The sequence below is a fragment of the Sphaerodactylus townsendi genome, linkage group LG02, assembly GCF_021028975.2.
Source record: "Sphaerodactylus townsendi isolate TG3544 linkage group LG02, MPM_Stown_v2.3, whole genome shotgun sequence".
NCBI classification, from domain to species: Eukaryota; Metazoa; Chordata; class Lepidosauria; order Squamata; family Sphaerodactylidae; genus Sphaerodactylus; species Sphaerodactylus townsendi.
Genome location: NC_059426.1, coordinates 74,532,406 through 74,554,141, shown reverse-complemented (window position 1 = coordinate 74,554,141; position 21,736 = coordinate 74,532,406). Strand labels below are relative to the sequence as shown.

Here is a 21,736-nt window from a genome sequence, read left to right as displayed (position 1 = left end):
AATCAAAAGCAACAACTGTCAAAGCCCCTCTCAAAAAATGTGGCGTATGAGTGGGATGTGGACCCAAAACCCATGGAGGCTTTATATCCTTCATGGACCCAAAGTAACAGCCGCAAATCATGGGCACACGAACTACTTGAACTCAGTTGGACCGACTCCCTACAAACTGCACAGCAGGTGAGAGTGCCACCACCATCAACAACTAAGTGCCCGGGGAAACCCCGGCCTATAACTGAAGCAGTCATCGAATTGCATTCTTGTAATGATCTGTTGATTTGCTGTTTTAAAAGTGCAGTCATTTTGTGAGCCGCCTCAAGCCCTTTGGGGGTGTGGCGGCTTATAAATCTCATAAATAAATAAATAAGATAGAAGCACTCAGGTAATTACGATATTGAACACTGTGATATGGATATTTTATTTTGGAAATGCAATTGATTGTGTAAGAACCCTTTGACCCAGTTGTTCATAATTACTCTAGGCTGAATTATTGACTATATATATACACACACACACACAAGGCCAATCACACCTGCTGCCCCTCCCCCATCACAGTAAGAAGCTGTCTCACTGTAGGAATTGTTATATAAATTTGCAGGACAGAGGTCATAGATTTGAAGTCCAGTCCTGTGGATATATATTTCTTTTCTATATGACATTTAAGATTTCCCTTAAGGGAATTAACTGAAAGTATAAAACAAACCAGTAACACATTGCATGTATATCATGCGACAGCTGCCTGGTAATTGCGACAGGTAATTGATAGTGTTGTTTTCTCAGGCCTGAAAAAGCTAATGCTAAAGATTGGCATTCTAGGAGAATGGACATTTTCATTATTAAAAGGATTTAAACAATATAAATGAAAAATTAAACTGAAACAATGGAGATGACAGAAAAAGGTAATATTGAGTTTATGGGTGCTTACTTTGAAGAAAATAGAAGATAATAGAAGCACCGAACCAGGGTCTTCCTACATTTGGTGACTTACATCTATGAAAGACATGACATCACCTAATTACATAAATAACTCTCCTCCTGATGAAAAACCAAGATTGTTCCAATATTCAGACCCAAAATACTGAACAATATTCCTCACTTTCTTGTGTAAAGATTCTGAGAGCTATAAGAATCATGGGGAGCTGTGAAAGCTTAAGCAGGCAATGAACTGAATGAGGGATAAGGCTCAAACACTTCATCCAGACAGGAGGGTTATATGATTGACATAGAGGGAGAGCTGTGGCTTTAGTGGGTGGGGGCAAAACTGCCCTTGAAACCCAGCACTGAAGTTTTGGCATTCTCTTATATCCACTCTTGTACCCCTGGATGGCTTCAGTGCAGGTAGCCATTCGTTCTGCCAATATTCTTTAGGAGGGATGTGTCAGGGTTTTTCTTTCAGTGCTAGGCAGAAGAGAAAGCTATTGTAATGTGTTTATTAGAATTATGCTTTGTTTTTACTCAGCCTGAGGGATTAGTTTTTACAAACAGCTGCAGTAGTAATCACTAAGCGTATTAGCTTTCATTTTGCAGAACAGTGAGTACTGGACAAGAGTAACAGTTTCCTGTGAACTTCTTTCATAGGCTGGATTCATGTGAACTAACAGATGCATGCTGGGAATATCTTTGTGCAGCTTAGGATGAACCAGTCTCTGCAAGAACTTGACTTATACAATAATGAACACCTGAAGAAGTACTTAGAAGCAGAAAAACGCAGCAGGATAAAAGAAGTGAAGCAGCAGAACCACAGAATTCAAATACATCTATAGATCTGATTGAGGAAGTCTGTATCTGTTCAAATTGTTGTGCCTGTATACAACCTTTTTGTTTGGATCTGTGCTGGAAGGATGAATATTCACATCTATGCATCATCTTACGAAGAAAAAACCTTTACTGATGCTGGTGATAGCAATTCTCCTTTCTTGTTTGTGATGACCTCCCTCTGTAGTTGCACGTGGCAAGCATGCTGAATACAATGCCAAATCATTGCTTGGTACTATGTCAAAGTCATTTTACACTATTTGTGGAATTGCTTCAGGAGCATCTACACTACTAGGTGAAGATTCAGCAGATGTGGAAACAGATAGAGCCGTACAACAAAAAAGTAAATTTAATATCTAACCAATTAGCTATTAAATTTTTCACAAACACATTGACTAAACAACCCAAGCATAAACAAACATGTTTAAAAGTAATACAAAAAGCAAAAAGGTATGAGTTTTGACAGATGTAACAAGGTTTGTCTGGCTGTATAAAAGTACAGAATATTTTCTTTTAAAATTGATTGACTATTATTTTTGTGGGAGTGTATTACTTTTTAAACATATTAACTTTACTTTGATGATAATAAACATTTCTGCTTTATTTAAAGTCCGTCCCCTCCCACCCATTCAGTTTGTACAAAGTAGTATTAAATAATATGTAAAGCCTTTGTACAGAAGACAAACATCTGGCTAAATAATCAACTTGTGATTCTGTGGAGACATTGGCTCCATAAGGAAATATGTAGCATCAACAATCTGTATTGACAGAACCAAACACACTCCAGTATACTCAGAAAGTTGAGCACAGCTTGGGGGTGGAGTGGGGGGAGTGGCAAGATCAGCCTACTCAAATGCCTGATTAGAAGGTGGAAGTTTCAGCAGATGGGTGGAATCCCCAAGCAACTGGCCCCTTCCTGCAATTTCCCTCAACTCACAGGTTCATAAGTCATTCATCTCTGCCAACACAGACAGTTCAAGAACAAGGTCTTCACCCCATTAGGAGCCATGTACAGCAGGTTTCTCGACAAACATCATATAAATAGACAGGACGCTCCAATAAAGCAGAAAAGTTTATTATCACCAAAGTGAAGTTAATATGTTTAAAAAGTAATACACTATCCCACAAAAATAATACACTCAATCTCAAGAAACCTTCAGCATCTCTTTAAGCCCTCCCATGATTGCCCTGTCATGGACTTTCCATATGGGAATGGTGGTGAATTCCATACTGCAGAACTTGTACGCTTCTGATAACGTGGCTTGCTTTTACAGAAGATTTCTTCCAGTTTGGGACTTCTAATGATCCCAAAGAATGCATCAATATCAGGAGGGTTATAATATTGGTGAATTATGGCCTTGGATAGTTGATTTCCTAGAGGGAAAAAAAAAGAAACACACAGAAGATCTGTGTCAGCTGTCAATAAATTCAACATGCCAGTCTCAAAGTTCTTGAAGCACAGGGCAAGATACAGGGCAAGATAACTCCTCAGCTTCCCAAATGAGTTTAATGTGCATTCACTCCTCTTCCCTCAAGCAGCTCAATACAAATCCCATAAATGCAGCTAAAGACTGAAGTTACATACCCACATATGTAATATCAAGTGAGAAAATACAACTGTAATGATCCCAGGCCCAATGTAAATCTCCTGTTAAGTCTCAAGTAAGTCTCTCTTTCAGAAACACCTGAGGCCAGGGGGTGTATCTGCCAGAGGGACATGGGATATCACATGTCTCTGGGCACACGCTATCTAAGTACATGATGCGGGGGAGGAGGGCACGCTGGGCCTCGCTCGCCAGCAGACCTGGGCGCTGTCAATGTCTTCAGGCGGTAGACATGGGGGCCGGGGGGGGGGGGGGGAATTTAGATTTTGCCTGGGACTCCATTTTCCCTCTACCTGAGGCTTTCATAAATTTTCCAATAAGCCTACAATTAGATTCCAGGCAACCTCCAAGGTTTATGACTGAGGAAAAGTTTAGGGGAAAGAGAAGCCAATTTCTAGTGAGGAAGAATTTGGATAGAGAGCATAAAAGGCTCTGCACAGAGAGGGAGGATATTCACTCCTTGAAGCTGAGTAGCAATGAGGATACTTTTGGAGGGAGTTGACCCCCTGCCCCATGGTGGAATCAGCCTGGCTTACAACAATTAGGTATTGACACTGGAATAGGAACTAAGTAAAGTAGCAGCATAAACAAGTTTTGTTGTTCTCTGCAAGCTTTTTTCTGTGAGAGTTTTGCTCTGTAATGCCCCTGTATAAATTCTATCCCATTTATACAGCCCTCCTATTTATTAAATACTGCAACAGTTAAGAAAACTAATAATACCACATTTACTGTGACTGAGTCCTTTCATATCTCATATTCAGTCATATCAGGACACTGACAGAAGAAAGTGTTGCTTAGGAGCAAGGATGGTCCTCTCTATTAAAGCCCTAGAGCCAGAGTGGCAGAATCCAGTTAGGGCCCTTGCCTGTTCCAGGGCTGAAGAGGGCAGGGGTGAAGGGAGGGATCCCAGGAGTAAACTCCCATACTCTCAACACTTTCCATGGCAACACCACTGACAGATTGAAAGCCCACAAGATACTAAATATTGCATTAAAATACCAAGATTCTTGACACATTGTTAAGACTAAACAATACTAGCTTAACTAGGCAAGGATGAAAACCTGAACATGCTTACTAGAAATTATGTTTCACTGAACTCTGGTTTCTATCCAAGTAGTTAGGAACAGGCTATAAGTCTATATAGGGAATTTTCCAACAATGATTTGGGAAGGGAACCAAATGATTCAAACATACCAGTAGCCCACGCAGGGATAGGCTTGCGGGGATTACTCTCATCATCTGTGGAGTCATCACTATTCTGATCCATCCCGTAATTATTCTCGTCAAACTTTGGTTGTTTGGGCCCTTGTGGTGTCATTGGGTATGAGTTGCAGGAAGGTGAGCTCTAGAAAGAAATGCAAGGGGAAATTGCAGACATTGTAGCAGGAAGTCGAACCTCCAATGTAGAATAACAGCTAAACTCCATGACAGATTATGATCACTTAGCCATAGATGACCCTAGACTAGTCACTCACACTCAGTCCAAACAGTCCTCACAGGACTATTGAGGTAATGGGGGAGAGGGACCACATATACCACCATGAGCTCCTTGAATAATGGGAAAGATTTTTTAAAATCCCAAGGAAGACTTTTAGGTATGAACTACTATGATAACTTCTATCCTCTTTTCAAAAAGGTACCGATTTTCATCCAAGGGCTATAGCAAAGTAAATTCCTTCTTTTATGAAACATTTCTCTTTAGTGGTAATTTGCTTTCTCAAACACTATGAAGCTATAGTGCTGAGTCAAACAATAGGTGACTCTTAAGTGTTCACTTTCACTACTTACAGAACTCGCAGAGCAAGTGGTATGAGGCAAGTCACTTGTGGTTTTTACAGTAGCCGGTACCAAGAATTGAATATAGGACAGAAGGAACCTTAAGAGTGTGCACAGAAATAGTATGGCAAGTGACCATGATGCAGACAAGAAAAGATGCCATTAAGCTTTTAAAACTAGAGCTTTTAAAACATAGAAAGCCAAGCAAATGTCTATATAAGACTCTGTTCGAAGAATCTATACAAGGGTCAAGTTTAGGCACACTGAAACAAAAATGATTCTTCGCTGGCAGAATTTATACTAGATGTTAGACTGAAGCAGAACTTTCACCTTCAAAGTTTCAGTGACATGAATAAAATTTAATTTTTCCACACATCTAGCTAACATGTCGTACTTACAATATTTGTGGGTTGTTTATGAAAATCAAAGCCAGCTTTTGAAGCATCTTGCTTTTTCTTTGGATTCTGCATATCTTTTTAGAACATAGAAGAGAGCACTAGATTGTGCAACAGGGAGCTCCCAACAAATCAGAAGTAGTACGGATCATGCATTTGCCTCAGGGGCAGGATGAAGGGATGGGGTGACAGTCACAGCAAAACAGGATGGCAAGAAAAACATTTTGATGGACTGTAGTAACTGAAAAATATTCTCAATTATGTAAAGCTTCCAGTATCTGGAGGAGGGTCCATCCCAGCTGCAAAGGATTGGACAGGGCCTTTATCAGTGATCATGACAAGTAGTTACCTCACAGAAAGTATGTTTACGAAGTGCCTTGCCTTAGAAATGTCAATCAACTATTTTTTCCCCCTGTCTTCACTGTTCAATTCTATTGCTTTTAACCTCCACATTCTGAAGTGGGGTAAAGATTGTTCTCAGCTTGTTTTTATAGTGAGCCAGAGCAATTATTATTTTTGCTTTTGAGTATAAGCATGACCATTCAATCTTCTCCCAGCGTTAGGTTTTGTAATTAAGTAAATTTGGGGAGCTTGATGGACTGAATTCAGCGGCTGCTGAACAAGAAATAATGCCTTTAAGTTCCTTTTATACCCGACATAGCCGGTTGATATTTTTACACATATGTACACCAGCTGATAAACTTAAAAACACTCAAATGGTTAAGGAATTCTAGGAATAGTACATTTCTTTACTTGGTGAAGACCAAAAAGGTCCTCTGAAATTCATCTTAACTATTTGAGACTTGGAAATAGAAAGACTAGGGTGGATCTTATCCCTATACTACCACTCCACTGAGCAAAATTTATGTATTAAAATATTTATATTTTAATAAATTTATGTATTATGTAAAAAATTTATGTATTAAAATATTTCCTTATGGTTCATGCACTGGTGGGATCCAAACATTTTAGTAACAGGTTCCCATGGTGGTGGGATTCAAACTGTGGCGTAGCGCCAATGGGGCTGGGCGGGGCACGACGGGGGCGTGGCCGGGCATTCCTGGGCGGGGCTGTGGCAAGGACGCAGCCGCTGTGCCGGTCCTTGGGTGGGAAACGAATGCACGCAGGCACAGGCTGCCATGCACGCTGGTGCACCTCCTGCTAGACTGCTTCAAGTTCTGCGTGCTACTGCTGAGAGGAGGGGCGTAACTAAGGCAAAAATCACGTGGCAAAATCACCAATTAGTAACCCCCTCTCGGCACACACAAATAATTAGTAACCTACTCTCGGGAACCTGTGAGAACCTGCTGGATCCCACCTCTGGGTCCATGTCTGAAGCCTTCTTCCAACTTAAGTCTGAAGAAAGGCAACATGGGGGAACTAAAACTTCCTTAGGGTATTCCTATGACCACCCTCTATCCTGCTGAACACATAAAAAGGTTTATAAAGACCAAACCCTGATCTTGATAGCCCAGGCTAGCCAGATTTCATCAGATCTTGGAAGTTAAGAAGGGTCGCCCTTTGTTAGTATTTGGATGGGAGACCTTAAAGGAATATCAGGGCCACTATGTGGAGGCAGGCAATGGCAAATCATTTCTGAATGTCTCTTGCCTTGAAAACCCAATGGCGTTGCTAAAAGTCTGCTGTGACTTGGCGCCCCTCCAAAAAGACTGCTCTAGCTGCAGCAACATGCCCTCTTCCAGCAGAACAAAGTCTGATCTAAAAGTTATTGTACTTCACAACGATTCAAATTTCAGCTCTGATTCAAGGCCCACCTTTATCTGTATTGTTGCATTCAGTTGCTCATGGCCAACCACTGCATCAGAAGTTGATTTCTGCTTCTGCTCCTCCTCCTGCTATTTAAAATAGAAAAGAGATATAACATGCTGATAAGAGAGTCACTACTCCGACTTTCCATCTATTTCTCTTTCAGTGTGACTTTGGGCTGCTCAAGGCAAAATAGTTAAAAGTTAATGGAATATAATGCACTAAAATGAGGACAGTCACTTTGAATGTGGACCAGGCTTACCCGTTTCCTCTCTTTCTCCTCTGCCTCTTTCAGAAGCTGCTCCTTCTTTTTAGCAGCCATTAATTCTCTTTGCAAGCGAGCAGCCTCCTTTTTCTCCTTCCTTTCAAGCTCCCTGTAATCAAAAACAGATCACTGCGCCACTGTCAAAATGGACATGGGTGCATGGCCTTTGCCATAACATGAACCCAGAGATCACTTGAGTAGCACTATCTTTGGATTAAATATACTCACTGCTGCGCTCGAAGCTTTTCTTGTTCTCTCTGTTTCTCAAGTTCTCTCTCAGCAGCCAGCTTTTTTTCCAGTTCTGCAGTTTGCCTGGCTTTCTCTTGTTCTTCCTCCTTCATCCTCTGCATCAGCTCCTGTTGCCTGCGTTCTTCCTGCAAAGGGAAAAGGGGATGCTGCTGCCAAGCAAGTTTCAGAACATGAGCCAACTGTTCTGAGATTAATTAGCTTGACAGGACATGGCAAATGTGACCAGAGGGCATATAACACCCTCCGCAACACTAGTCTATCTGGAGACTCCTAACCTGAAACCTTCAGCATCATCTTAAAAACCAAATCAGGGTTATAGTTTAACTATTTAAAAATACATGGACTCGCAGTCTCCAAATACTTTACGTTAAACAGTTTGCCCTAGTAATTCTGATGTTTCCTCTAAACATGAGGGGTAGAATATTTCTGATGCATTCAAAATTTTAGAATGGGCCATACACGGCTCATTTTAGTTACTACCATAAGGCTATGTGGTTTAGAATGGACTCACAAAAATGAAACCAATATCTTCATCTGTTGCCAAAAAAATTCACTGGGTTCAAACAAAAAATTGTTTGTTTTTACTGTTACTGGGTTCAAACAAAAATTTTTACTGGGTTCAAACAAAATTTTTTACTGTTCCCAGTAAATGGGAAGATATCTATATCCCCTTAATGCAATCTCTGCCTTACCAACTGCAGAGCTCTCCGTTTACGGGCTTCAAGTGCTTCAGCCTTCTTGGCAGCTGCAGCCTTTTTCACTTTTTCTTCTGCCATTCTCTCTTCTCGCACCTAGAATAGGTTATGTGTTTATCTTCCCTTTATAAAGAGAAAATTTCCCCTTGAACATGTTGTGCAAAGTTCCTTCCTTCCCAAACCCTAATAATTATTCATCCAGGTAACTGACGGATTTACTGTTCTAATCTTGCCAAAGACAACAGGGGAATGGTTTGTTGGGCTAGTATAAGACCTAAGTCTGCAACTGTGATGATGAACTTGCAAACTAAAACCCATTTTCTTACATAGAGGGCTTTTTACAGCAACTTTGCCCTACTGTGGCCATTACTCTACAGACAACCCCTTGCCCTGCCATTCCTTGTATTCTGTAAACCACATTTTACAATTTACCTTCTCATTATTCTGAGCAAATTTTTGCTCAAGAAGTTTTTTCTTTTCCTCTTCCCTCTGCTCTACTCGCTCACGAGCCTGAAGCACCTTGCGGATATGCTCCTCACGCTTCCTGATGCCACAGGAGAGAATGTGATTAGGAACAATTCAAAAGTAAATTAGAAAAAGATCAACTGGAAGACAATACAAACAGATAAATACCGCTTTATCTCTTCCAGCCGTCGTCTTTTCTCTTCCTCCATTTTTTGTTTTCTCTGCTCCTCGGCCTCCTGCTTCTTCTTTAAGGTCTCCAAGCGCTGCCTCTCTTTTTCCTAGATAGGAAAGAAAGTTGCATCAATAAACTACTACTGTGCCTGATCCTACAATTATTGTTAGGTGATACACGCAAGTGTGAAAGGTAAGCAACTGAACTGCAGTTTTAACCAAGGGAAGAAGCTTTCCTGTACTACGACAAAAGCATTTAAAATTCAAGAGTGCTTTTGAATGGATGATTATCCAGTCATTAGAGAAATCACAACCATGCCCATTTAGCTACCAGGGGGTTTTTTTGGGGGGGTGGGGGGTGGGGGGGAAGAGAGCACAACATGCAGTGTGAGAAATCAAATAATTTTTGGTAGGTCCTTTACACTGCATTCCTGACACCTTAGAATTAAGTTAGGGTTAGTGACACTCATTTTGGTAGTCAAATCTGACAGGTTTGTTTTTCAATAATTAGTTTTGAAGAACGTAATCTAACTGCATATTGCAAAAATACTTTGAAACAGGGTTATCTCAAGGCAAGCAAAGTTAAATAAAGGCCCTCTTAGATTATTAGATATACGTTAATGCCAACAGTACCCTTATTCTGCCCCACAATGCTTGCACATTTCAGAAAGAAGAAGAATCCAACCAAGCTCCCAGGGAATCATAATGGAATTTTAAAGTTCTTAATTCTATAAGTCCAGTGCAGTTTGTCCCAATTAAACAGAACATATTGGACCTGCAACTTATAATCTTCTATGAAGGTATCAAGCCAAAAGAGCATTCTCCCACATGGAATAATGCAATTCTACCCTGTCTCAACGAAAAATGAAAGCACAGTCAGAGGTTGTTTGGCGAAATTAATGTGCTTCCACACTGAAAAATATTCTCTTGGGGGAAGGACTGGTGGCAAGCCCAGCAGGGCAGCGAGTAGCTTTCTGTGTGCCCAGTGTGATCTTTGGGACAGGGGTGGAGGGAGCTCTGAAGGGTTGATGGCAGTTCTGGCAGCAGTGGCGTGCCAGCTAGGGACATGGGGATATCCATGTCCCTGGGCACATGCCTTTCAGTTACGTGAGGGGGTGCTGGACGAAACGGCATGCACCCCACCCCAGGCTTTTGCCCTCCCCAGAGCCTGGGGAGAGCAGGAGCTCAGCTGGCCCCCACAGACATGCTTTTAAAAGCATGGAGGCCAGGGGCGGGGCTCAGGGGTGGCCCCCTCCAAGTTCCCTGAAGCCTGGGTTCTGCCCAGAGCCTGGGGAGAGCAGGAGTCAAGGTGACCTCTAGGGACAAGCTTTTAAAAGCGTGGAGGCTTGGGGACAGCTTCCGCTCTCACCAGGCTCTGAGGAGGACAGAAGCTGGGCTGTAGGGAGCCTGGGAGCGGGGCACAGGGGGGTACCTGGAGGAGGAGTTGTCCCCGGGTGCCATTTCCCCCCCCCCCACCTATGTTTGGCGAGCTGCGAGTGGCTTGGTGCGGTCTTTGGAGAAGGGGTGAAGGAGGCTTTGGAGGGCTGGTGGCAGCCCCAGCGGGGCAGTTAGCGGATTGCTGTGTCCAGTGGAGGCTTGGGGGGGGGGGGGGAGGCTTGGTGCTGGGCACTAGGACCCAAGCGGAGCATTCTGTGGAAGCATTCTCTTTCGGTGAGACAGGGTATAGTTGCTACATGAAACCTTGAACCAAGGAGCTACAGAAAGCTACAGAGCATGCAGGGAAAAAAAATAATGAAACCTGAATTTTAGACAGTATTTACTGTTCTCTACTTAGTTGGAAAGGCAGGTATCAAAAATCTAATGGTACTTGCCCCATAAGAATTTCATCAGACTGCACAGGTCACATAGAGGAATTTAATGCTTCTCTGAACAGAGGCCACCAGCTGACTTCTGCATCACCAGAGACACTTTAGAATATGCAACCAGATCTGATGTTCTCACTACGGGAACTGGCTGTTCCAAAATACCCATGCCCCCATATCTATACTCCTGTAGAAGAAACGCTTTTTGGCATGGTTAGATTAAGATATAATGAAATTAAACCTCTCACTGCCTCCTCAGAAAAGAGAAATCCATCTGGAGAGTTAGTGGTTCACAATGTGGCTAGCATGAGTACAGACCACAGCAAGGACAGGTAGTTTGCTTAGCAGCAGCTTTCACGGTAAAAACACTGCGAGGGCCGTAACTAGCTTATGTTTAGAACTGGCACTGCATCATCTCAACGGCTATCACGCTACAGTTACCAGATGCTGAACTTATTTTTTCTTAGCCTGTAACTAAAATGTGAACGTCATTAGAAAATCACAGTAGAGATCGAAACCAACAAAAATTTGTCCTGTTTTGCTAGCCTCCGTTTCTTAGCTTGTCCCTGAAAACATTTACAAATTTATTTCCCAAAGTGGACTTCCAGCAGAGTATACCAAACCTTACTCAAAACTATGAGGCAATCCAAGCATCTTGGATGGGGCAATAATGAACGCTTCAGTCTCATGAGGTGAAATAAAAGCAGAAAACCTTAAAATAGCATCTTAAGGAGTGCAAGAACACATGCTCCAGTGCCTGGCTTAACTGAGGCAAGTGACAGCAGCTTGGAACCCACAGAACCTTTCCATGTTTGAGGCTTTTTCCCCCAGCTCGAGCCTTCTATTAACACAAAGCTCCTTGAGCTGTGGGAAAGCATCACTGTTAGTAGAACAACGATGTAGGGTCCAATCCCCTACATTTATTGATGCATTTAGCTGCAACAAAGGGGTGTGTACGTATTACAGAAAGGCAAGCTACTAAGTGTACACCCAACAAGAAGCTTCTGCCAAATACAGCTTCCTGCGAGTCATATTTGTTGTATTCACTTCTCATCTATAGGTACTCACTTTCATTAACAAGCTCCTTTGACCAAAGGTCTTACGTTCCAAACTCATTTAAACATCAGAGTGTAATGGGTAAAGCATCCCCAAAATAAAAGATAATGGGTGTTGACAAAGTTTTTGGCCCCTGCAAAGGTCAAGAATGTCTTCCTTTGTTTCATTTTTGTGCTGTTACCTGTTCTGAATTCTCCAAAACTAAAATCAACTGCAAAGATACCTAAGCTGAGACATTTAAATGAAGAAACATAAAATCTGATCATATTCTGAAGACTGAATCCAGTAATTTTGTAATAAGAATTGTACGTTTTCATTAAGCATTGCTTTATTTGTCTTGAAACAGGAGTAAATAAACGCTAGACTTCCCTTTAGAAAGAAGCAGTGTTAGGTCACTATGCAGGGGTTAGAGATGTCACTCAACAACAGACAGTTAATGATGTGCACATTCATCTAGTGTAAAATTCTCATTACTTACAACAAACCCCAGCTGTATGAAGGAAAGAATAAAATGTAGTTAATACCTTTGGATGTCAGCCCCACAAAACGCTCTATAGCCGATGAACTCAGATTACTGGTTCATAATACTTATTCCTTATAGCTTGGTTGATTTCAGATTGACCTCTGTTCTCTTCCACAGTTACTAGGAAGGAACCTGCTGCACTGCCCCAGGAGGCAGTTATCCTAAGAAGCAGCAGAGGCTTGCAAAACTGGAGAGCTGCAACAGATTTATGCTAAAAGGCTATTGAATTGTTGAAGCGTGATATACAGGATGGAACCTAGTTTGCAGTAAAGCATGGAAAATGAAACACCTGAAGCCAAAGAGACGGCTGATTAGTTCCAATTAAGAGAACCAAGTGATGTCTGCCAACAGAAAAGACATGACACAAAATTTAATAGGCTGCTGATATTTACTCAGGACAGGAGTAATCCAGAGATCTCTGAATAAGATAGAGTCTATGGTCTCAATTATGCCAGATGCATAGTAGATATAGCAATCGGAATAAGAAATTTTGCTAAAGCACCCCCTCAGTTGGCAGACTTTGGTCTAACCAAACATAAAGGTATTACTGTGACCAGGAAATGTAAGGAGGATCAAATATAGGGAAGGTCAAAGAGGAGAGAGTCCCCTTTGCAAAAATAGTGCATATATGCCTTGCATGGGTCTGTGCAAACTCAATTACCTTGCACGGGCCTGGACAAACTCAATTAACTTTTTTCCTAGCCAACTTTACAACTTTGGGATAGCAGGACAGACCATGTCCCTAACCAGAACAGGGAGAAATCATAAACCTCTAGTCCTCACATTTTTCTCATAGACTTCTGAAGAAAGATTCTTTCAGTAAATGCAACAGTCCCCCTTCCCTGGCACTGGGCATGGAAAAGAGGGTCTTCAGTTGAAGGCACCTACTCAGGCTCTGTATTTCATTGAACACTGAGCCAACACAAATCAGAGTATAGTCCCAGCCACACAGCTTGGGACACCAACTATCCAGGGTAAAGTTTGAAGTAGAAGATGGTCAATAGGTTTGGAGATCCCATTCTTTCCCAAATGTCTGCCCTACATAAGAACTATGAAATAACATTAGAATTAAAAGCCTCAGTAACCACAGGAATGTTCTGTCCCTGTGGAATAAAAGAACAGTAGGAAATAATTTATATTTGCCACAGCGATTTTTTTGCAGTTAAATAAATGTGAGCTTTCGAAGTAAGATTCAAAATGAACTACATGTTCTGTTTTTGACCATTCATGGTCCCTAGTCTCTGATACAAAAGATTTTTGAGCTCATAATTTTACGTTTTTAAAAGTTTGCTATTAGGCCTGTTCAAAACTGGTAACAAGGAGAAACCGAGAAGGAATTGCAAGAGGCATCTCATTTTCTCCTATTTCCTCTTTCCCTTTCCTAAATGTCCCCATAGTCTCTCCCCTTTTCCTGCTCCCTTCTCCCCTTCCCACATATCAGCCAACCTACCTTTATCTGCCCCTGTCTTAAGCTTCTTCTCACCTTTTCCTAGGAAAACTGTTACCCAGTTGTGTGGTGCCGGCCACTGGACCAGGACCACATGAATGATAGCAAATCCTCCAGGACTTGTGGGATGGCACCTTGCTATCCTTTCCCCACACTGCTTCCTGTTTCCCTCCTCCTGGCTGTCCCCATATCCTCTCCATTTTCTCTGCTTCCTTAGCCATTCACCAACCCACTTTTCATCTACGTCTCATCTTGATATATTTATTTCCTTCATTTTTGCCCAACCTTTCTCCACAGTGGGGACCAAAGCAACTTACTTTATACTTTCCTTTTTTAGCCACACAATAACCTTGTGTCTTAGATTAGGCTGAAAGCATGTGACTGACCTAAAATCACCCAGTGAACTTTCATAGCAAGATGGGGATTTGAACTTGGGTCACCTACACCCTACTCTAAAGCTATAACTGCTATACACTGGCTTTCATAGGGTGCCTGCTGATGAACAGTATCAAGCAGTCAAGCTTAGCTGAGTTATTGGGTGTTACAGGTCACCCACTGGTTGCTTCCAGGCCTAGGGTTGCCAGCTTCCAGTTGGGACCTGAAGATCTCCGAGAATTACATGTGAACTCCAAGCAATGGAGATCTGACCCCCTTGACAAATTAACAGCTTTGGAGGGTGCAGTCAGTGGCATGATAGTCAGCTAAGGCTTCTCCTCACCCCTTCCCACACCGTCGTCCTCAGATTCCCTCACAAAATCTCCAGAAACGTCCTAATCTGCAATTGACCACCTTAGTCAAGCCTAGCCTCAATGCATATTCCTTCAAAGGAATATGCCCCCTCTCCTTACCTTTGACTGACAGAAACAAAGCCTTGGGAGGCTGTGGTTGCCTAGCAACAGCAACATAAGTAACTTGTTGCTTAAATCTATATGCTCTCCTTTTCATTTTTAACCCCCCCCCCCCCCCCCAGTTTATTTATTTTTTAGATTTAATGTTCTGCAAACCTAGGGCATTTTTTGGTCGGTTGACAGCTCAATCATCAGATTTAAGTATCCCCAGGTTTGCTGACTTTGCTATTTGTATATTTATAATAACTTTCAATGTAGAATTATTCCACTTTTTGCAGCCACACCTCTTACCTTGGGATTGGTTCGGAGAGGAGTGTTGTATTTGAGAAATGATTTTATGGCGCTGTTTTGGCTCACAGAGCCAGGGGTCATCATGAGAACCTGGTTCTTATGTACAGTGTGCAAGAAAGTCTTGAAAGGGCGGACAACCTGGAAACAAAGCACAAAACATTATCAGTCCTTAGCAACCAATGGGACCATGGTGTGCTCTTGAGGATAGGTTGCATGTCTTACCTTACTAGCAGGGCACTGAGGGGATGGCGACTTTTTCCTTGGAGGAGAGAACTCATCCTCTGTATGCTGCCCATCACATAACTCATTCACTGCTCTCTTATAGCTTGCTTTTCGTCTGCAAGTGTTAATACAGCATTAACTACCCCGAGTAGTACAAAACAGAAGTCTAGCACCCCCTTTTCTCATTAAAGGACTGTGGTTCCAATCTTTTTCTTAGTGACTCACTTTGGACCAAATAGAGGCAAGATGGTTCCTCTTATACAGTAGCAATGAAGTCTTCCTTTATAATTGTGCTAGTTCTATGTATTAACTTTCTACCATGGCATTCTCTGGAATTATCACCCTGCTTGGGGCATGGTCTGGCAGTGAAAAAAAGCACAGGGAGACACCATTCACACTTTTACATTCCTACTTTCCCCCCTTTCATCTCTCTTTAGAGTCCTGGGCCCCTTCATCACCCACTAGTGCATGGCTCTGCAGCCCCCTCTCGGGAAGGGGGAAATATTGCTTCTTCTAGCATCCTTCCTCCACAAACGTATGGTGCCTGGCTCTAAAGCCCACAGCGCTTCCTCCTTTAGCCTTGATAGCTACACTCTAGAGCAGGGGTCCCCAAACTACAGCCCGGGGGCCAAATGTGGCCCCCTGAAGGCATTTATCCGGCCCGCCAGGCATGGCAGCGATGGCTCCATTCATGTGCAGTGGGGGCTCGAGGGAGAGGAGGAACCGGCCCCAACGGCTGTTGATTGCAATTACATGATGGCACCCCCAAATCTCCATGAATTTTCTGACCCAGAGTTGGAAACCTTACATGTGGCAACGCCTGCTCCGCCCTTCCTTCTCAGCTACTCCATGTGTTGCTCTCAGGCTTTCTGTTCCGCCTCACTCCCATTGGCATCAGCCAGGCTGGCGAATCGCTCGCTGGCTGCTAGGGAGGAAAGAACCCAGGAAGATACCTGATCCTGGGTTAGATGGAATGCTTCATTGGGAAAGTTCTGCTTTTTTTTTTCAGGGGAAGGTATTCCACAGCCTCCCCAACAATATTTGGAGCCCACCCTGTACTTAAGAACATAAGAACATAAGAACAAGCCAGCTGGATCAGACCAAAGTCCATCTAGTCCAGCTCTCTGCTACTCGCAGTGGCCCACCAGGTGCCTTTGGGAGCTCACATGTAGGATGTGAACGCAATGGCCTTCTACTTGACATACTTTGGTTACTGTTCTGAAAATAGATCATGACAGTAAGGCTGAAAGGTGAAATCAAACATTTTACAATCATTTGTGCATAGGAATTTGTTCATAGTTTTTTTTAGTCCGGCCCTCCAACAGTCTGAGGGACAGTGAACTGGCCCCCTGTTTAAAAAGTTTGGGGACCCCTGCTCTAGAGCCTCGCACCGGTTTCTAGACAAGGTTAATGGGGGAGGGGTGGTTTCCTACACAGGCACTTTTTCTCATGCCTACCCAAAGCCTATTGGACACCAGTTCAAAAATATGTAATCTTTACAAAATGGGTCAAGGAGTTCAACAAAAGAACCTAAGGGGAAAAATGTACCTGATACTCTGAGGCTGATCTTGGACCTCAGCATTCTTTTCAGAGCTGTTCTCTGCAGAAACAAAATTACCATTAGTGCTGACTGAGGTATTCTCTGCTGCACAAAGCTAAATCCATGTATTCAGAGAGAAGAGCAAACTTCAGCAGTCAGGATGCCAAAAGGAATCCACTGCATCTAATACATAAATCCAGCGCTTTATCAGCTAAGCTGCCTTCCAGCATCTTCAGCTCCAACTCAAGGAGCTGGTTTCAGACTTTAAAACCATAAATGGCTTAGGGGCAAAATACCCAAAGGGCCATCTTCACCCGTGTGGAACTACCTGGTTCCGAGACCAGCCAGTTGCAGTTGTTATAGGAATCTGCATTACCCAAAATATAATTGGTGGTTCATGAGATGATCTTCAAGTGCTATCTCTAAACAGCAAATTATGGCATTCCCCCCTCCCCATGAAGGTGTACTGGAGGACTAGTACAAACAATGCAAATCTGAAAACGCATTTGTTCCAGAGAGTCTTTGTAAGTAATTGACCCTGAAGTGTTAAGGCTGCTAGATTGTTCATGTTATTATTATTATTTATTAATTTTATATACCGCCCACTCCCGGAGGGCTCTGGGTGGTGTACAACATAAAATGACATAAAATGTTGCTTAATTTTACTGATTGATGCCTGATACTCTATTATTCCATGTTTTTATCTATTTATTGTTAGCTTTCTTGGGTGTTCTTTTGAACAATGAAACAATATTAAGTCTACCAAATAAGTAAATAAAGTTGCTAGTACAGTCTGCACAAGTGTGAAATCTTGTCAAGCGCAGAACCCAACATGTTTACTTTGAAGTATTTTTAAAGCAAGTTTCCAACAACGTTATGATACAGGTTAGCTATATTCATCTTTTTCAACTTATGTTCATCTGCGAAGACTAGTCTGTAACCTTCTGTCTATAGTATGTTCCTATGATGGACTTGTCAACAAAACAGATAATGGTTCATGCAATGTGAATTAGTTTCTGGCTCCCAGAACTTTAATATCATCTATGTATCTAAAAGCCACATCTGCAGATCTGGGGACACCAGGTTTGCAGAAAATTTTTAAAACTCACAAAATTATATTGTGGTATGTAAATTTTCCAGAAAATGTTGTGAGTTTCTGAGCAAAGGCAGCCCCAGTGGAGGTCAAGGTAAGGCATGGGGAGGAGGGGGATCCTTGTCAGAGAAGGAGACAAAGGGATGAGAAGTAGATTGTCAGAATGAAGGAAATAGAGGGGGGATTGACAGTGAACGAGTGTAGGGAGAAAGAGAGGGGGATAAAATTGCCAGAGAAGGGGAGAGAGAAGGAAGCAAAGGTGGGAGGATGGGATGTACCCTTGCCACAATTTTTTCTGAGCCCCCGAGTATATTCTCATAGCAAAGTGTGGGCCCATCAGAGGATACTTAAATCAACAGACCAGAGCAGTTAATAGAAAAGGTAGGCCTTTTTGACAAACTTGGAAAAGGCCTTAGGTTTGCAGAAAAACTGAAATCGTTAAAACAAAAACATTAAACGGTTAAGAAACCCCAAATGATAAAAGGAGCACCTGTAGCTTTAATAAACAGAAACTCTCAGGGTCTGTTACTAGTCAATCACAACACAATCACAGGGTCTGTTACAAGTCAATCACAACACAATCACAAGCTTGGCTGGCATTCCTGGCTTGGAATCTGCCTGGTTTCTGCCAGTAAAAAGAAGGGAGGTGCTGTTTTGGCCTTTGAGGGAGGACTCATTGAAGCCAGGCCTGACAGCATCCCACCCAACTTGCTTGACTGTCCAGGCCAGGCTGATTGCTACTGTTCAACAACAGCAGCCCCATGAAATCCAGTGAAATGTAGTTTTAGACTGGGGCCTTAAATCCCCATTTTGCTACAGAAACTTACTGGGTGACCTTAAGCCAGTTATACATCCTTAGTCTAATCCATTTTACAGGGCTATTACGAGGATAAAATGGAAGAGAGAAGAATAATGTAAACTGCACTGGGTCCTCAGTTTGGTAAAAGGCAGAATACAAATGAAGAAAATAAATAAGACAGGGGAAGATAAAAGGTGGGTTGGTGGGAAAGTATGAAGGACAGAAGGAAGTTATTCGGGAAAGGTGAAAATACAGAAATTACTAGGAAACATTGGGGAATGATTTGCAGGCAAAGAGAGGTGCTCCATGCAAATCCTAGCAGGTACCCCACAATGAAAAAGGGCACAGATCAGATCATACCTCACAACTGGGTCATAGTTTTCCTGGGAGAGGCTACTGGGGGGCGGGGAGGGGAAGGAAGGTAATCTGAAGACAACAGGGCAGATAAAGGTAGGTTGGCTAGTGTGGGCAAAGGAGAGACAGAGGCAGAAAAGGCCATGGGCCTTTCAGGAAAGGAAAAAAGGATGTTATGAGAGAAGGAAACATGAGACTCCCCACAAGTCTTCAACACATATTGTTGTATTAACTATATCGCTGTCAATCACAACACAATCACAGGGTCTGTTCTTTCTTCTAGACTTCAGCAGATATTTAAACTTTGGCCTATAAATCCACTGCAGGCTCTCAAAGCTATGATAATGCTCTTCTCTTCTTTATCCATTTAGTCGTGTCCGACTCTTGGATACTCTGTAAACCAGTCCCCTCCATGCTTCCCTGTTTGCCACAACTTCTTCAATTGGTTGATGTTCATGCCCATGTCTGTCTTAATGGTTTCCAACCAACAAGTCATTGGCCTATCCCGTTTGTTTACCACAGACCATTCTGAGTAGCATCTCTCTTTTCATGATAAGGCACAGAACAGATATTTATGCACATCAAGCTAGTATCTTGCACATAAAGTTACATTTTCATGTCAGCTTGTCTACCCTTCTCATGCAGATACTTCATGGGTTTCATAGTTTACTTTCCCAGTTATTCATCTCTCTAAGAACTCCGGGTCGCATACCTTTGCTTTTCCCCTCATGTTGCTGTGCAACAGCTGCAGTGCTGGAGACTTGGTGAGAAGGACTGAATGGCTGATCAGCAACCTGAGACAAAGATCAGCACATTATAAAACCCCTGCAATATCAGCAAAGTATGACTGCACACATTTGAAGTGACCATAGTTCAGCACAAGACCTGGGTGGTATAGTGACAGCACCACCATCCAGATATTTATTACATTACTATTGTCAAATAACTTCTGAATAGGATGGCCTTAGAGCTCTAGATACAAGTATTATATTCATGGCTACCCTTTGCTTAACTAGTGAATCAACCTTTTTATAATACTTAGCACCTATCTCAGGTGAGTCAAACAGAAATTAACACCAGTTGTTATCTCGCATCAATAACCAGCTGCCTAATTCCAGGACCATTCATGGGGAAAGAAATCTCTCAACATACACTGTGTGATTATCACTGCAGCCTTTCCTCAGCTGGAAAATCACTATGCTATGGCTACATCTGCCAATTAGTGCTTTTTGTATTGGACTTTGTCAATATCCAAAAAAAAAAGGACAAATGGATTAAATTCTATTCTGCCACTGCAGATATGTTCCAACAATGAAAGGTTTAATCTTAATTATTCTTAACTCTCCATATGGCAATAATGATAAATGTAAAAATCTTGATCTCAGTAATGCCCAGAAATGAAAGAAGTTAAATGCTGTGTGGTCCTTAAAAGCAAGGGTTTGGATCTAGGAGCCCAACCTCATCAATACAACATTTTCCTCTGTGATTAACCAATTTAATGTCTCTAAAATTTGTGGGACTGCCAGCTGGCCTGGAAAAAAAAAAGTCTTCTTCCTTTAATATAAAATGAATGGGACACCCTTTATCAGATGGTTTCATTTACCTCCAGGCCATAAAATGCTTCAATTGTCCACTTTCACACATTAAGTGTCTATTAAAGGGAGAACATTTTTTGCTATGCCAAAATTTTTTGCTATACCTATTGCCAACTCTCAGAGATAAAAACATCAGTTTTGCCTTTACTACAGTTGGGCCAAGGATCTGGAATGCTTTTCTAAATGAGCTGCAAAGTTGCTTCTTCCTTATAGTTTTTCAGAGAGGGTACAAAATGTTTTATACACATGTGGCAGTTTTCCTGAATAGATATAGGCCAGGAAAAACCTGAAAACTTTCACACAACCCCTTTATGCCCCCGCTCCTGGAGCAACTGAGCTGACGTACACGTCATCAGAATCAACACATTCTTCCCCAGCCTTTCCCTCACTGGATCATCTTCCTTGTCTAAGATTTTGGATTGTAAAAACTCACCATTTGAGTCAGTTGAACGTAAACACACGGGGTTTGTTTGTTAATGGGTTCCAGTAGAATAGCCATGTTAAGACCAGAACCCTATAGTACCTAAGAAGACGTGTACTGATGCATAAGTTTTTCAAACTCAACCTTTTATTTGTTTTGATTTAAGCTAATATTGCAAGGCAGGCTGACTCCTGTTTAACTAGGTCTGAACTAAAAGGAAAAAAGAAATCCAATAATTATTGTTCTTAACTCAAATGTGGAGGTTTTTTTTAAAAAGAGGTGTCAACAGGAATCCCCACTTCAGTGATTCAGTGAATCTGGATCTTAATTCTGTGTATATAATCAGTACACAAATCCTGAATATAAGGTTACAATCTATTTGTACTCTGAATGATTCCAATATCACTGAAACATGACTCGAAGACTGAAAGACTCCTTCAGGCCAGGATTCTCTGCTCCCTTTCCATCTTTGAGGAAAAGTCACGGACCTCAACCAAGTATGGCCACTTGCCTATCTCCCTGGCTGTGGCAGGAGAGAGCAGAAGTTTCTAACAAAGACAAAGGAAATCCAGCAGCAACTGAACT

The 21,736-nt window shown here is 42.1% G+C and overlaps 1 protein-coding gene across 3 annotated transcripts in view; it reads right to left on the bottom strand.

Moving 5' to 3' along the window:
• Positions 1–383: 383 nt before the first annotated feature.
• Positions 384–21,736, bottom strand: part of LOC125426788 (inner centromere protein) — a 36,694-nt gene continuing 15,341 nt past the window's right edge. For 2 of the 3 annotated variants that reach the window (XM_048485510.1, XM_048485511.1), the window contains exons 7-19: positions 19,848–19,929; positions 16,898–16,949; positions 15,350–15,464; positions 15,128–15,265; positions 12,497–12,508; positions 9,137–9,246; positions 8,936–9,047; positions 8,501–8,599; positions 7,788–7,933; positions 7,557–7,668; positions 7,303–7,383; positions 4,551–4,701; positions 384–3,126 (exon numbers count right to left, since the gene is read on the bottom strand). In XM_048485510.1, coding sequence (XP_048341467.1) covers positions 2,909–3,126; positions 4,551–4,701; positions 7,303–7,383; positions 7,557–7,668; positions 7,788–7,933; positions 8,501–8,599; positions 8,936–9,047; positions 9,137–9,246; positions 12,497–12,508; positions 15,128–15,265; positions 15,350–15,464; positions 16,898–16,949; positions 19,848–19,929 — 1,428 coding nt within the window. In that variant the 3' untranslated portion in view covers positions 384–2,908. The remainder of the gene's footprint in view (positions 3,127–4,550; positions 4,702–7,302; positions 7,384–7,556; positions 7,669–7,787; positions 7,934–8,500; positions 8,600–8,935; positions 9,048–9,136; positions 9,247–12,496; positions 12,509–15,127; positions 15,266–15,349; positions 15,465–16,897; positions 16,950–19,847; positions 19,930–21,736) is intronic. The other variant, XM_048485513.1, reaches the window with a different exon arrangement.